Source organism: Erythrolamprus reginae, chromosome 2 (assembly GCF_031021105.1).
Source record: "Erythrolamprus reginae isolate rEryReg1 chromosome 2, rEryReg1.hap1, whole genome shotgun sequence".
Classification (NCBI taxonomy): domain Eukaryota; kingdom Metazoa; phylum Chordata; class Lepidosauria; order Squamata; family Dipsadidae; genus Erythrolamprus; species Erythrolamprus reginae.
In genome coordinates this window covers 182,423,357-182,440,500 of record NC_091951.1, presented here as the reverse complement: position 1 = coordinate 182,440,500, position 17,144 = coordinate 182,423,357, and the positions used below count along the sequence as shown (strand labels likewise).

Below are 17,144 nucleotides of genomic sequence, written 5' to 3'. Positions count from 1 at the left end.
TTTTTCATAAGCTTTTTTTTAAGTATAAGAAAGTTAAATGAATATGGGCTAAAGTTAGGTTTAATACCTAAGAACAAAGGATTTTTCATGCCAAGAAATTCAGCAAAATGGCTTGTAGAATATATATTGAAACAGCTATTTCCATCCAGTAGAAAAGCGCTGTTTTGTTTTTGCTTAGAAAAAAAAAAGTGTTGGTATCTTGAATTCTGTGACCCCAAAGCCTCAGGTGTTACTGTCACTTGCAAATATTTTTTTGTATGGAAAAGTGTAGTTTATTCAGATTTAGTTAATCAGTCAGGTATGTATATTTAAATATATAATCAAATCTGAGAAGCATCATACACAATCATTCTAAAGGTAAGGAAGCCACCTTCTGTCTTCTCATTGTTCAAATATAACATCAGAGGTGGTACATTTTAGACATTCCTTCTTGGACACTTCAGATTTTTATAGCTAAAGCATGAAATGCTATTTTATTTCGAAAAATGGCATGAAACATACAAGACAAGAGGATTTATTTTTTCTCCAGTAGTAATGGCAGACAGCTGATCAATAGCCGTATTTACACGTTCTCCCACAAGCATGGGATCAGAAATTTGAATTGTGATGTCATTTTTTGTACTTTCTGTTGACATTCTCAATACCTCCAATTCCTATGAAAGTACCTGCTGTGTTATAGCAGAGAGATGTAACATATAGCTCTGTTAAAAAGTCATATATTTGAAAGATATACTGAACTGTTATCTTAGGAATTGTGAGAATATACTATCAAAGGAATATTGGACTTCTGTGCTAAGCTGCTGGTTTTCATTTGTGGGCAGGTGGTGGTGGATTAAATGAGGCTTCTTTATATAAATAGAGAATATTAGCAGAAAACCACCTGCCTCTCTTGGATTAATCCAGAGGTCTACAAACTTGGCAACTTCGAGACTTGTAGACTTCAACACTCAGAATTCTGGGTATTGAAGTCCACAAGTCTTAAAGTTGCCAAGTTTGGGGATTCCAGGATGAATCATTTACAATATCTTCTGAATAATGCCTTTCCTTCCCTTTCCTTCCCCATCTCTGTCCCTACACATGTTTTTCCTAACATGGCCAACTAACTTCTTATCATTCTAGATATACAGTGATATCTCGTCTTACAAACGCCTCGTCATACAAACTTTTCGAGATACAAACCAGGGGTTTAAGATTTTTTTGCCTCTTCTTACAAACTATTTTCACCTTACAAACCCACCGCTGCCAATGGGATGCCTCACCTTCGGACTTCCATTGCCAGTGAAGCACCCGTTTTTGCGCTGCTGGGATTCCCCTGAGGCTTCTCTCCATGGGAAACACCACCTCCGGACTTCTGTGTTTTTGTGATGCTGCAGGGGAATCCCAGCAGCGCAAAAACGGGTGCTTCGCTGGCAACTGAATTTCGGAGGTGGGGTTTCCCAGCAAGGGGAGCCTCAGTGAAATCGTAGCATCACAAAAACACAGGGGTCCAGAGGTGGGGTTTCCCACAGAGGGGAGCCTCAGGGAAATCCCATCAGCGCAAAAATGGGCGCTTTGGCTGGCAAAAGGGGTGAGTTTTGGGCTTGCACGCATTAATCGCTTTTCCATTGATTCCTATGGGAAACATTGTTTCATCTTACAAACTTTTCACCTTAAGAACCTCGTCCCGGAGCCAATTAAGTTTATAAGACGAGGTATCACTGTACTTCGAGCACACATAAATGCACTCAACATTCAGGGTTTGTGGAGTTTTTTAAAAAAAGAAAAGAAAAAAAAAGCAGCTGACCAATGCAATTACTAATCCCATCCCCTGCATTCCCTGCAATGACCAAAGAAACAAAGAGTTTCAAAAGCAAACTGGAAAAATTATGCCACTGTCATAGCGAATAATTATTCTTACATTGGGAACTTACTAGGAAACTTCCCCCTGCAGAAATTTAGTGAGATTGTCCCTCCCTTGCTTAATTTTTAGAGTTTGTTACTGCTTTGCTCATAAAGAGGTGGAGAATGTTGAGATGTGCCCTGTTCTAATATTGACTGCCGTAATCATCCTCAGAGTATCCTCCACTGATCTTATAGCTGCCACTCACAGAGATCCCTCCGGAACCACCTTTGCTACAAACCCCGGTTGTTGCGGAAATATGTGTGGTGTTTTTGCTGCTGTATCCTCTACTCTTAGAACCGTACAATCCACTTCCAGTACTCCCCACACTTGTCGGGTCAGAATTCTTAGGAGTAGATGAGACTGAAGTAGGGCTACTACTTTGTCCAAACCCAGAGCTTGTGGAGGATTTAGGGGAGTCTGCACTCCTAGGGGTCAGTGCCGGTTTGCTGCCATGATCTCCACTTCTATAGCTGGATCTTCCGCTGCTGTTGATGTTTCTTTGTCTCCTTGTAATTGTCCCTCCGTAAGAACGTCCACCAGAGATGTTGGGAGAACCTACAACAGCTATCAGAAGGGGGGGGAAGCAATGCTGAATAACATTTTTTTAAAAAAATCCAAGAATATGTATCTACGGCAGTGATGGCGAACCTATGGTATGTGTGCAACAGGTGGCACCTCCCAGAACCATATCAGAGGACACTTGAGCCATTGCCCTATGTCAGCTCCAGCACACAGGCACATGTGGCCAGCTGATTTTCTGCTTTGAGGAAGGCTGTTTCGTCCTCCAGAGGCCTCCTGAAGCCCCCTGAGTGCAAAAACAGCAAAATGAGCAAACCAGAAGTCCATTTCCCCAAACTTCCGGTTTGCCCATTTGCCTGTTTTTTCACCACCCCAGGCTTCAGTGAGGCCTGTGCACATGTGCGGGGGGACATGGGGGTTGTGCGCATATGCAGTGGGGAGGGCGGGAAGGGCGCAGGCATGGGGGTGGAAGGAATGGGGGTGGGCTTGGCACGCGAACCAAAACAGGTTCACCATCGCTGATCTAGGGCATCAGGCAATGTTCATGACAATACATGTGTGACTTTCAAAGCTACTTACATATGTTTACAGGAGTAGCATTTGATATCCTGTGAAGAAAAGAGAATGAATCATTATTAATGCCCCAAGAAGTTAGTTCTGTATCCCAGATATGAGTTCCCACAAAGCAGATGTCCGATGGAGTTTCAAATGTTGAAATATTTTCCCAGCTGGTTTTTGAATTGTGATTTTTTTTAAAGACAACTGATAGGTTCAAATGCTGCATAGTAGTGTATTTGCCCTAAGTTTTTTTTATCCCCTCTAATCACAATCTAGAACTTATTAAAAGCGAAGAATTGGCCATAAACAGTCAAATCCATTTAAATAGCAGCTCTCTCTATACTTGAAATATCGGCTGATTAATTCAGTATTTTTTTAAAAAAATTACAGCCTGAAATACAGTCCTGAAATATGACCAGGTGACCTTCCCACAAGAACAGAGGTATTCAAACTTTGGCGACTTTAAGACTTGTGGACCAACTTTCAGAATTCTCCAGCCAGGTAATTGTGGGAGTTGAAGTCCATAAGTCTTAAAGTTACCAAGTTTGAAGATCCCTGCACAAAAACATTGTTTTACTGCTGTTGTTAGCCGCCCAGAGTCTGCGGAGAGGGGCGGCATACAAATCCAATAAATAAATAACATTCTGTAACTGTGTGGTTTGCAGGGCTTTTTTTTAGTTTGATTTTTTTTAACCCATTTACCTGTTCTCTTCTCCCTCCAGAAGTGTCTTATACATGGCAATCTCAATATCCAGGGGAAGCTTGAGATTCAGCAAGTTCTGGTAATCTCTCAGCAGGCGAGCTAGTTCATCTTTCGAGCTCTGCAGGTTGTTCTCCACCTCAGTTAGCTTTAACTTGGCATCTTTCAAAGCACTCTCTCCCCGCTGCTCATTGTCAGCAATAGATGTCTGTAAGGCATCGATCTTGAAAAGAGCCCGACCAAAAAACAAGAAAAAGAATGAACTTGGGACAACTTTAGCATCCTCAGCAGGACATGGAGAGAGGAGAAAGAGGGGGTTAAACATCGAGGCATAAAATTGCTATAGGGCGGGGAAATAAGAAAACATGGTCCTTTTCTAAATCCATCAATCAGATGCCTGAAAGTCAATGATCCTTAATGAGCTATCAATTCTTCCAGGGATAAAGTTGGTCTTTAGATGACACACACACACCCGCCCCAAAAAGAAAAGGACAGGATAAGTCAAATGTGGGGAGAGGATAATTTTTCCTCTGTAAAACATTAATTAATTAAAAAAAACACAACATCAATGCCTAACAGTGTGTGTGTTTGTGTGTGTGTATGTATGTGTGTATATATGTATGTATGTATGTGTGTGTATATATATGTAAAAATATGTGATACATACATATATATGTGTGTGTGTGTGTGTGTGTGTGTGTGTGTTTTCATAGATTTTCACGGGTACAGGTATGACGGTCTTGGTATATTCGGGTTTCTTCCCGTGTAGGATTTAGAAATTTCTGGCGACGTTTCGACGAGGTCCCACTCGTCATCTTCAGGCTGGTGCTTCTGTCCTTGTTCTGTCCTTGTTCGCCCTAGAACAAGGACAGAAGCACCAGCCTGAAGATGACTGAGTGGGACCTCGTGAAAATCTACGAAAACAAATATATATGTGTGTATGTATGTATGTATGTATGTATGTATGTATGTATGTATGTATATATGTAGATTGTTCTGAGTTCGGGTTTTGCCCCGTGTAATATTTTGAGTGTCTATGCGACGTTTCGGTGAAATCACATTCACCATCATCAGGCTAAAGTTATAAGCTTTGTGCTGCTGTAGATATAGTTTATATATATATATGTTTGTTTTCGTAGATTTTCACAGGTACAGGTATGACGGTCTTGGCATATTTGGGTTTCTTCCCGTGTAGGATTTAGAAATTTCTGGCAACGTTTCTGGGATCTCGTCAAAACTTCGCAGGTGCACCTGTGTTTCAGCATGCACGGAAGCAAAAAAACCTCACCGAAACATGGGCGCACCTCTGGCTACGTGTGCAATTTTTCTACCTCCACAGGTGGAGAAGCAAAATCGCCCAGGCCCCGCAAGCACTTAGGAGCCGCAGTAGTGAGTGCAATTTAGCATCCCGGCTTGTAGCCCAATGCTGGGATATATATATATATCCCAGGGATATATAAGGGAGCACCTTAGCTTTCGTTTTTCATTTAAAGAATCATAACTTCAAAAATGTATTTAAAGCGAAATCTAATTATACATTTAATTGACTGAGTCCCAGTATCATTTGTCATTTGCCCTTTCTGCGTATTAAAAATGATCATTCGGTGGTATATTTTGGAGGGACTCTGGGGATCACATTTAACGTTGATAGCCCCCAGATTTTGCATCCCATTTCAGATCGGCTTCTTTTACCTGTTTTTTGGTACTTTCCACTTCACTTTTGCATCTCTGAACCATACGGGTAAGGTCTTGGATTGTGTGACGGCCATTGTTGAGATTGTTGCAATAATCTCCCCATGTGTTCTGTAGTTCTTTATACTGAAATATAAGAGAAGGCCTGTTCTTTTATGTTTGTTGTGGCTTTGTAACTTTGGTTTCTACAAACTTCAATAAGAATACTCATTTCCCTCTAGGGGAAACACTGTAAGTTAATCCAAACCTACCTTGTTTTCATACAGAGCATTGACCTCGTCCTGGCTCTTCTGGGCAATTTCTTCATACTGAGATCTGACAGAATGGATTATTCCCTCCATGTCAAGGACTCGACTGTTGTCCATTGACACAATGACATTGGTTTCAGCATTTGCTGTCTGTAAGCTTTCAATTTCCTGTCAAGACGTTGCAAGAGATGTTGAAAGTATCTTAATAGTGTACAACATTTCCTTTGAAAACATGTTCCGTTTATCAATTATAGCATTTCCCTCATCATTTTAGCCCTTTACCTGGAGAAGCTTGTAGCACCATTCACCATTCCTAGGAGGAGCTGGCTTGACTTGCAATACATGCAACCTATTTCAGCATTAGTGGCAGAAATGTGTTTCAGGGGCTGTATTGGACCTTAAGATTTCCATAATTATATGGAAGAGTAATCATGATGTTCAGAAAGAATATCCAGGAGCCTCCTTGGTCCTTTTATAAAATATCACCTGAGGTAGTCACATCACTCTCACAATTATAGAACTTGGAAAGATTCCAGCAAAATAGGATCCTACTCTGCTTTACCTATCCTCTGATGCGGGCATTTGTAAATTTGTATATATTAACTTGGCTTATAATTAAAACCTTACATTATTTATGGTAGTCAATAATGATACCCCAACTTTAAGTATCCAGGGAACTCTTCAAGGAGATTTCCTGCAATGTGTGCAGTGGACCCACAAAAGTAATTTCTTTCTCTTCTTTGGATTTTTCTAATACAGTGGTACCTCATCTTACGAACGCCTCTTCCAACGAACTTTTCAAGATACGAACCCGGTGTTTAAGATTTTTTTTTGCCTCTTCTTCTGAACTATTTTCACCTTATGAACCCAAGCGGCTGCTGCTGGGATGAAGGGGTTTCTTTTTTTCCCCTTTTTTGAAGAAAGAAAAGGGAGGGGCTGCATGGAGTAGGAAAGATTTTGCAGAGAACAACGTGCTTGCAAAGGCACTGAAAGGGTGTCTTTTTAAGAAAGAAAAGGGAGGAGGGAGGGGCAGCTTGGGGGAGGAAATTTTTTGCAGAGAACAACGTGCTTGCAAAGGCACTGAAACGGTGTCTTTTGAAGAAAGAAAAGGGAGGAGGGAGGTGGCAGCTGGGGGAGGAAAAATTTTGCAGAGAACAACGTGCTTGCAAAGGCACTGAAACGGTGTCTTTTGAAGAAAGAAAAGGGAGGGGCGCCCCCCTTGCCTTTCTTCCTTCCCACTCACCCTTTAGCCTAGCCTTGCTTCTTCCACCCGCCCCCTTTAGCTGCTCCTCCCTGCCCTTTGTTCGCCTCCCTTCTAAAGTTTGGGATTTTCCTGAAGGATTTGCACGCATTATTTGCTTTTACATTGATTCCTATGGGAAACATTGTTTCATCTTACGAACTTTTCACCTTACGAACCTCCTCCTGGAACCAATTAAGTTCGTATGATGAGGTACCACTGTACTAACTACTTGGGAAAGAGTTGGATCTTTTCTACCTCTCTGCCATGGGTTATGAAAAGCAAATCCCATTCTCCTCTTTCTTTTTGCCAATTCGTGGTACAAAGTGAAATGAAAGGAAGTAACCCAAAGGAAGCAGAGTTGATGAATCTTATAATTGCATAAGGAATAAACCACGTATGGGGGAATCCTTACAGCTTCGAAGACACATCGGATGAAGTGGAGCTCCTGTCTCAAGGATTCCGATTTCACTTCTAGATCAACTTTGTTGCTATACCCGACATCAACATCCTGAAAAGTATGACAGAAAGAACAAAACTCACTTTTCAAAACATTTTATTACGTGTCCCCCAAATATCTTTTCCACATTCTTCACTCATGACATTGATGGGGTTACTGATCAAATCAACTTTCAGTTTCTGATTATTATTGTCCTAAAGATGTTTTTTTTCTAGTCTGGTCCCCTCTCAATATATTGGACAATTAGTCCCATTAAGCCTCTTAATCAGCTTTGGCTAGATGGTTTTCTCTTGCAGTAGACTGGCATCTCAATAGTCAACGGTTTTATTGGAAATGCTTTTGTCAGCCTGGGGCCTATCATGAGAAAAACAAGCATGACCCTCTGGAACCAGCTCCCCCCTGAGATTAGGATTGCCCCCACCCTCTCTGCCTTTCGTAAACTCCTTAAGATCCACCTCTGTCGTCAGGCATGGGGGAACTAAAACACCTCCCCCTTGCCCATGCTGTTTTGTTGATTGATTGACTGTGTGCCTGTTTTTTATATATATTGGGATTGTTTTATGAAATTACTAATTTTAAATTGTAATTAGATTGGTGGGCATTGGATTTGTTATTGTGTACTGTTTTTTATTATTGTTGTGAGCCGCCCCGAGTTTTCGGAGAGGGGCGGCATATAAATCCAATAAATCTAATCTAATCTAATGATCTCCAAGCACTGAAAATTGGAACACCAGTAAAGGAGATTGTGCTGTTTGTCCCATCGCTCCTCTTCTAGTGATCTCCCAAAATTGACAGAGAATGTCACCATCAACAAGGAACAATAAGCTGGAAGGGATATGAAAGGAGTATATCTCCTGATCTCCACTCTATATGCTACCAAGGATTAATGATAGAAGAGCACTGAAATATATCTAAGTATGTATGATATGATATGATATGATATGATATGATATGATTGAAATCAATTTGCACCATGTCTAAAAATTCAATTCAATTCAATTCAATTTATTAGATTTGTATGCTGCCCCATTCCGAAGACTCGGGGCGGCTCACAACAATAATAAAAACAGTATAACAATGGAACAAATCTAATAATAAAATTATATAAAAACCCCCCAACAATTTAAAAAACCATACAGCACATACATACCAAACATACCAAACATAAAATATAAGAAAGCCTGGGGGAGATGTCTTAATTCCCACATGCCTGGCGATATAGGTGGGTCTTGAGTAACTTGCGAAAGACAAGGAGGGTGGGGGCCATTCTAATCTCTGGGGGGGAGTTGATTCCAGAGGGCCGGGGCCGCCACAGAGAAGGCTCTTCCCCTGGGGCCTGCCAAATGACATTGTTTGGTCGACGGGACCCGGAGAAGGCCAACTCTGTGGGACCTTATCGACCGCTGGGATTCGTGCGGTAGAAGGCGGTTCCGAAGGTATTCTGGTCCAATGCCATGAAGGGCTTTAAAGGTCATTACCAAAAATGTTGCCAAGGGACTCATACTGACCTCAAGTAAATTTGACAGGTCTTTATTTTTATTGCAATAAACCTACATTCCATCTGTTCCAGCATTACTACTGCTCACAAGTGTGTATGTATTGGGTGAGGGTTGAATCGTTTTAATCACACTTTTTTGAGAACCAGACACATCTAACCTTTTTCAGCAGCACAAAATTATTTTCTGCACACAGCCGGTGGTTGATTTCTTCTTCATACCTTGAGGTGGTGGGGGGAGAAGAGAAACATTGAAGAGCTTGAACAAACAAATATACACACAAAATATACACCAATCAATTGAACTGCAACATTTTGTGTGAGTAAATGTCAGGATTGGGGGGGGCAGAGTGTGAGCTCAAAGCTTTTGCCTCCCTCGTGACTAGTGATGGGCAAACCGAACCCGCACAATTCAGATCTGTACTGTATTTTGCGGTGTTCGGTATGCCGAACACGAAATTTTTTTAAACTTCGGGCAAAGTTCGGGGTCGTGTTCAGCGTTCTGAGCTTTGACGTCACCGGCAGGTTGCTAAGGATGCCAAGGTGATCCCTTCCTGGATTCCATGGAATCTAGGAAGTGATCACCTTGACGTCCTTAGCAACCTGCCAGTGACATCAAGGCTCCGCCCCCGGAATCTCTTCGTGGGAGGGATTCCCCAGCTCCTTCAAAGGGAGGTCTTCACGTAAAAATAAACATTGTTATTTTTACGAAAAAGGACGCCGCAGCGACGCTGCAAGCAAAGGGCGGTCCTTTCACATAAAAATAAACATGTCCGAACTTGCCGAACCTGAACACCGTTGGGTTCGCCCATCACTACTCGTGACATTTGATGGCTGGAGCATAATAAGGGGAGAGTTTTCATTGGCTGGATTAGGATGCTCTTGGCTAGTGTACAGATAATGAATTATCTCAAAGAATCTCAATTGTCTCAAAAGGATAGACACTTATTCATCTAACACTAGGTCTACAAACAGTTTCCAGATTTGAAGAAGGAAGAGGAGATACTAGGACACACATAACCTGCTTTGGGAAAAGAAAGGTAGAACTTTGATCCTTAAAAGCTGGGAATCTTGTTAGGACCTTCAGCCAGTGCTCCACCCCAACCAATCTTTTCCGTATGAAAGAGAATGGAGCAAAATGTGCAATAATTTTTTTTTATCTTTTAAATATTTTTATTAATTTTCCACTTTTTAACAAAGAAAACACAATAGTAAGTAAAGAAGAAAATCAAAGAAAATTAAATTAATAATAGTATATCCAAATATTAGTGTTATGTTAGCATTAAACTCACTATATTTATATTATATTAATTATACACCAGACTATAATTTGTCTCAAGTATATAAATAAGTACATGCTTATTTATTAACATTAACAAATTAATTTCATATATACTTCAATGATTTATCAGGCAGGCTATATTGCCCCCTCCCAAATTGTAAAGTGCAAAATTTTTTAATGTTGCCCAAGTCTGCTCTACAGCCAGATTTTATCTTTTTTTTTTTTGGCTGGTTAGATTAAGGTGTGCCCTTCATCCAAATCAATGGGATTTTGACCAAAAACAAAAACCCCAAACCTGAAAGAATAAATTTTATAAATGAATAAATAAAGCCAACACAAACTTAACTTTGATTCCTTTCCTTTTAAATTAGTACTTAATTAAATTAACATGACTAAGCACATTGGATAGGATTGCCCCTCCCACTTCCCCAGGGCAAGAGGTAGAGCAATTAACTTTTTCTGTCCTATTAACAATTATAAGCAGGTGGCAATTTGGGGAGGGAACCTGAGAACCACGCTCAGATTTTTGGAGGGCACAGGTTGCTCTGGCCACCAGGTTATGGACTGCTGCTTTAAAGAGATTAGAAACAATGCAAGAGATAATAGCCACTGTTCTATGATGGATAATGAAGTCCCTCTCTCACCTCATTATCCATTATGTATCCACTATCCATGGTGGGAAAAAGAAGATCTATATTTAGCCAGGAACTCTGTGGGCCTACAGCTATCTACAAAGGGCAGAGCCCACCAGGATGGGTAGCATTATTATTATTATTATTATTATTATTATTTATTGGATTTGTATGCCGCCCCTCTCCGTAGACTCGGGGTGGCTAACAACAGTAATAAAAACAGCATATAACAATCCAATATTAAAACAGTTAAAAACCCTTATTATAAAACCAAACATACATACAGACATACCATGCATAAAATTGTAAAGGCCTAGGGGGAAAGGGTATCTCAGTTCCCCCATGCCTGGCAGCAGAGGTGGGTTTTAAGAAGCTTATGAAAGGCAAGGAGGGTGGGGGCAATTCTAATCTCTGGGGGGAGTTGGTTCCAAAGGGCCAGGGCCGCCACAGAGAAGGCTCTTCCCCTGGGTCCCGCCAAACGACATTGTTTAGTTGACGGGACCCGGAGAAGGCCCACTCTGTGGGACCTAACTGGTTGCTGGGATTCGTGCAGCAGAAGGCGGTCCCTGAGATAATCTGGTCCGGTGCATGTCTATGATTGCTACCAGGAAGGGGGGGGGGAAGCAGATCCATATTGAATAGAGAATCCAATTCCATTTTTCAAAGATCTGGCGACTACATTTTTTTGACCAGGCTGGGCCTTGGGAAGCTTACCTTCTTCCCACCTGTTTCAGCCTCTCGCTGGTTACCTGCTTTTGAATTCTTCAACCAAATCCTGGAATTTTGACTGCTCCAACTGCAGCTGTTCCCGTTCATTCAGCAGCCGCTGCAGTTGCTGTTTCAAGCATGTGATGTAATTTTCAAAGAGAGGCTGAATGTTGGCCTTTTCCACAGGCTCCTGTTGCTGCAGGCAGTTCCATTTGGTTTCCAGAACCTTATTCTGTTGCTCCAAGTGCTTGACCTGCAATGAGGAAAGTGTTTAGAAAGCTCTTCTACTGTTTCAGACTATCAACAGATTCTGAGGATCTATTACATGAGGAAGGTAAAGGAGACTGAAAGAAGGATTATTATTACTCTTATTATTGATATTATTGTTTTTTGCAGGGAGGAAACTAGGCATCACCATTTCATGTCAAGATCTAGAGCAGGGATGTCAAACTTGCGGCCCGCAGGTCGGATGCGTCACACACGAGCCAAGCACAGTTTAGTGGAGGGGGGGGGAGTCGTGATACCTCACGTGATGCCACCATGACAACACGAGTTTGACGTCTTCGATCTAGGGCAGGGGTAGGCAAAGTTGGCTCTTGTATAACTTGTGGACTTCAGCTCCCAGAATTCCTGAGCCAATCATGCTAGCTCAGGAATTCTGGGAGTTGAAGTCCACATGTCATAGAAGAGAGAATTTTGCCTAACCTTGATCTAGAGCAGTGTTTTTCAACCAGTGTGCCGCAGCACACTAGTGTGCCATGATACATGGTCAGGTGTGCCACGAAGCTCAGAGAGAGAAAGAAAACAAGAGAGAGAGAAAGAAAACAAGAGAGAGAGAGAGAAAGAAAGAGCAAGAGTGAGAGAAAGCAAGCAAGCAAGAGAGAGAGAAAGAAAACAAGAGAGAGAAAGCAAGCAAGCAAGAGAGGAAGAAAACAAGAGAGAGAGAGAGAAAGAAAGAGAGAAAGAAAGAAAGCAAGAGAGAGAAAGAGAACAAGAGAGAAAGAAAGCAAGAGAGAGAGCAAGAGAGAGAGCAAGAGAGAAAGAAAGAAAGAAAGAGAGAGAGAGAGAAAGAGAGGGAGGTAAGGTGGGAGAGAGAAAGACATAGAGGGAGGTAGGGAGGGAGAGAGAAAAAGAGCAAAAAAGAGGAAAGAAGGAAGAGAGAAAGAAAGAGGGATGGAGAGAAAGAGATTAAAAAAGAGGAAGGGAGAGAAAGAGAGAGGGAGAGAGAAATAGAGCGAAAGGGAAAAAGAGAGAGAGAGAGAATTTTTTGTCCAAACTTTTTTTTAGCCACCCCCCCCCCCTTCAATGTGCCCCATGGTTTTGTAAATGTAAAAAATGTGTCGCGGCTCAAAAAAGATTGAAAATCACTGATCTAGAGGATTGAAATGGGCTGTGAAGGAAAGAAAGGAAGGGCCCACATCCAATTGTTTACACCACTGCTCTGAGCATAAGTAATGCAGAGTCAACTTCTAAAAATATACTCAGGTTACGTGAGAATGATTGACTTAAAAGTTGCAGCAATGAATGAATTAGAGAAAGGTAGAATTTCCAATGTATCATTGGAAAAACACTGCGATTTGCAATACTCAGCGCTTGCAACACCTTCCTCCCTAGCTAACACATGCAGGATTCTAACAAAAGCTGGATTAGCTGTGACTTTCTGTTGAACACCTTCTATTGGTAGAATTGTTCTGTACTCTGTGTGTGTGTGTGAGAGAGAGAGAGATAGGATGGGTCCACTGCACAATGTAAGGTAACTCTCCAAAATATATCATAGAGCAGTTTCCAGTTAAACATTTGGCTAATCCACCAGAAAGCAGTAAAAAGCAGTTGAGGAATACATCTTGATAGGAGAAGGAGAAAGATAGATAGTCCTTGACTTACGGCCACAGTTGAGCCCCAAATTTACGTGGTTAAATAAGATATTTCTGAAGTGAATTTTGCCCTTTTATGACATTTCTTCCCACATTTGTTAAGTGAATCACTGGAGTTGTTAAATTAAAAACATGGTTGTTAAGTGAATCTGGCTTCCCCATCGAGTTTGCTTGTCAGAAGGTTGCAAAGGGCAATCACATGACTCCTGGACATGGCAAATGTCATAAACGTGAGTCAGTTGCCAAGCATCTGAACATAAATCACATGACCGTGGGGATAACGACAATGGTTGTAAGTGTGAAAAATGGTCATAAGTCATTTTTTTCAGTGATGTTGTAACTTTTAAACGGTCACTAAATGAACTGTTGTAAGTCAAGGACAATTTGAAATCAATTTAATAGTAAATACATTTTAAAAGTTAAAATTCTCCAGATCTATGGGTAAGAGCCTGTTTAGTGTAGCAGTTAAGGCACCTGGCCAAAAACAAGGAGATGGTGAATTCTAGCTGCCTCTTAGGCATGACTTTGAGCCAGTCATTCTCTCTCAGCCTTAGGATAGAGGCAATGGCAATCTATTTCTGAAAAATCTCCACAAGAAAAGGATGGCCAGCCTGGTTAAGGCAGTCACCATCAAAAAAGTAACTCAAGAGGTGCATGGCCAATGTCGCAGTGCTACAGATGTCTCCCGCTGTAGCCCTATAGGAAACCCAGAATCCTGCTGCTTGGGGACCTGGACCTAGACTGGAACTCTGTTGGAACCACCCTGGAGGGCATGAAGAAGAGAGACACTGATCAGAACAATAGGAGTAGAGAGATTGTGGATTGCCTGGGTGACAAGATCTAAGCATTTGTGCTGGAGAGATGTGAAGAAGTGTTGAAGCTGGGTGAGTGTTTGGTTGATTTAATGATAAAAAGAAGAAACTTAAAAGGAGACAAAAGAGATTCCAAAATGGAGCGAGCATGACATAAAGAGGCTATAAGGTTTAATCGAGATAGATTGAATTATGGAAGAGTGTGTGTACGAAGAATTAATAGGTTTATTAAAATATATTAATGAAGACATAAAAACTTATATCTTGGAAATTAGAGATAATAAGAAAGCAGGAATGAAGTTGGAATATATAGAACATTCAGAACCTACAGTATTGGAAAATAAGAATGAAGAACAAGGAAAGCACATTGAAGAAAAAAGCAAGATGGTTTTATTGGGATTTACAGTGACAAGACAGGGGTAGATAGGAAGGAGTATCAATCCCCAAAAGAACCAATGAAAAGTTAGAGGAGGTAATAAGGTGAAGAGACCAGGTGGAATTGTGAGGAGAGTAAAACAAATAATATACTTAATAGAAAGAAATGGGATTAAAAATAATAATTTATATACATAAAAATAAAAGGAAAAGTTAAGAGAGGGGGAGGAAAGGGAAGACTCACAAAAATTTCTGAGAGACCAAAGGAGAATGGATAAAGAGGAGAGGTGAATGGAATGGAAGAGGGGTGAGAAGATATATTCCTAATAGTTTTATTTGTATGAATGGTAAATAAGAAAAGAGGCATAGGAGATAATGAATATGTATGGAAAATAAGCTATAGGAATTAATTTGGAAGAAAATTGAAAATTAAAGATGGTAGACCCAAATGACAAAGGGGAAAATACAAGTTTAAGAGTAGCAACAATGATGGAATGAAGTTAGAGATTTGAGTTACTCATCTGTTAACCATAAAATGGATTATGATTAGATTTACTCAGGGAAGAGACAAGAGGGAGGAAGAGGAAGGAAGGGGAGAGGAGAGGAGGAATAGGTAAGTAGGTAATAGGGAGAGAAGGAGAAAGGAGGTAGAGGGAAGAGAAGTAGAGAGAGGGAGGGGAGTAGAATGAAATATTAAGGAAAAGCAGACAGGTGATAAAAGTATACAAGGTGCAAAATTAGGAAGTTTGATTACAGTATATTGGATATAAATGTATAATTACAGTATGTATGTATTGATATGCTTTATAGTATATGTATGGACGCTTATGTGAAGTTGGTGAAAAAAATAAAAAAATATTAAAAAGAAACTAACTCAAAGACATACATTCAAAAAAAATAATAACACTCCAAAAATCCTATGCATGGGAGAATACGACTGTGCATCACTCCAAAATCATATGCTTGTCCTCCACCAAAAAGCTCATTGCTTTAAAAAGTATCTCATTGTTGGTTTTTTCCATATATAAGTAAGTCATTATTTGTGCATGTTGTAATTATTTGATACTAGATTTAGTGTTAGGTTAATGTGGAGGCAAGTGCATGCACAGTTGCCATTTTAGACATTGCTAAACTTAGTGCGTTCAAAATGAAGAAAAGGAAGATGCCATAGGAGGAAAACAGCACAAGTTCCAAAAAGAAGAAGAATTTGGTGTAATTGAATGATAATGAACACGGTCCTAGCAACCCTCGTCTGTATTCAGTACATTACAATAGCACTTAGTCTTATATACCTCTTTACAGTGCTTTACAGCCCTCTCTAAACAGTCAGCCTATTGCCCCCAACAATTTGGGTCCTCATTTTACCCACCTCAGAAGGAAGGAAGCCTGAGTCAACCTTGAGCCAGTGGTGAGATCTGAACTGCCAAATTAGAGGCAGCCAACAGTCAGCAGAAGTAGCTTGAGGTACTGCACTTTAACCACCACAGCTCATACGTAGTCCATGTGGTATAGAGAACATTCTCTAACTAGAATGCCCAAAGAGGGCTTTGTAACAAAACACAACGGACCACTCTTACCATTCACTCTTCTCACCTTATCAATGAAGGAGACAAACTTATCGTTCAGGGTTTTGATCTGCTCCCGCTCCTCCTCCTTCACTCGAGAAATCTCTGGATCAATCTGGATCCTAAGAGGCTGCATCAGATTCGGGTTGATTTTGACTGTGTGGATGCCCCTCCCTTCCCCAAAGCGGCCGAGGGATTCGTGGTTCCCACTTCTGCTGCCACCCAGACTTCGAGAGCTGAAGTCCTCCGGCCGATAGCGTCTGCCATGACTATTCCCGCCACCAAGACTCTGGCTGCTGAACGCTTCACGCCTGTAATGGCCGCTGCTGTGGTTGCCAGCTGCTCTGGCCTGGCTGTTGGTCCCTGCACTTTGACTGCTAAATCCCTCGTTCTTTGTACCATAGGTCACCGGCCCAAGACTGTAGCCGAAAGGCGCAGCACCATAGCCCATCCCACTACCCTGGTTTGATCCAGAGTATCTCCTGCTATGCTCAAGGAGGCGGAAGGAGGACAAACCGCTGCCTGCATGGAGCCCACCGCTAGAAATGTAATTCCGCCTCCCATTAAGGGATTTAGAGGTGCAGCATTGCCGGCTCATGATGGCTAAGGAAAAGGTAGAACCCAAGCGGTTGAAGCAAAGTTGAGCTGCCAACAGAGCACCCAAAGAGGAAGAGAGAGGTTTAAAGGAGAGAAGCAAAGTCTTTTCCTGCTCACATCAGGAATTATTCTTTATATACCTTCTGAGATCTGGGTTGGGCTACAAAATAGGCACCAAGTTAGGAAGATTATGCTTCCTTTCCTTGGGAAGCATAAAATAGTCAACATGCAGGTGCATTTTCTTTCTTTCTTTTTTTCCAATGTGCAAATGAAAAAGACTTCAAAGAAAAGCTAACGTGATGCGGATGGAATAATCTGAAATGGAAAAATGTTGCTTGGCTTGCAATGGCTCTTAATGGTGATCTTGAGTGACCTAATTAAACTGTTTTCCATATGGCAATTAGGCCTGGGCTAAATGATTTCGGCGAAGTCCTTTGCATTTTGCCTTCTGAGATGTTGACATTTCAGCACCTTGTGTCAGGCAAGAGTGAACTCAGCTTTCAGT

The 17,144-nt window shown here is 41.2% G+C and overlaps 1 protein-coding gene across 1 annotated transcript; it reads right to left on the bottom strand.

Moving 5' to 3' along the window:
* Positions 1-2,024: 2,024 nt before the first annotated feature.
* On the bottom strand, positions 2,025-16,640 carry LOC139159462 (keratin, type II cytoskeletal 7-like). The gene is made up of 9 exons (XM_070736781.1): positions 16,071-16,640; positions 11,458-11,669; positions 8,956-9,016; positions 7,255-7,350; positions 5,603-5,767; positions 5,352-5,477; positions 3,662-3,882; positions 2,981-3,009; positions 2,025-2,446 (listed from the first exon to the last, which is right to left on the bottom strand). Exons 1-9 carry the CDS (start codon positions 16,638-16,640, stop codon positions 2,025-2,027), a joined length of 1,902 nt encoding a protein of 633 aa, XP_070592882.1.
* Positions 16,641-17,144: the final 504 nt, after the last annotated feature.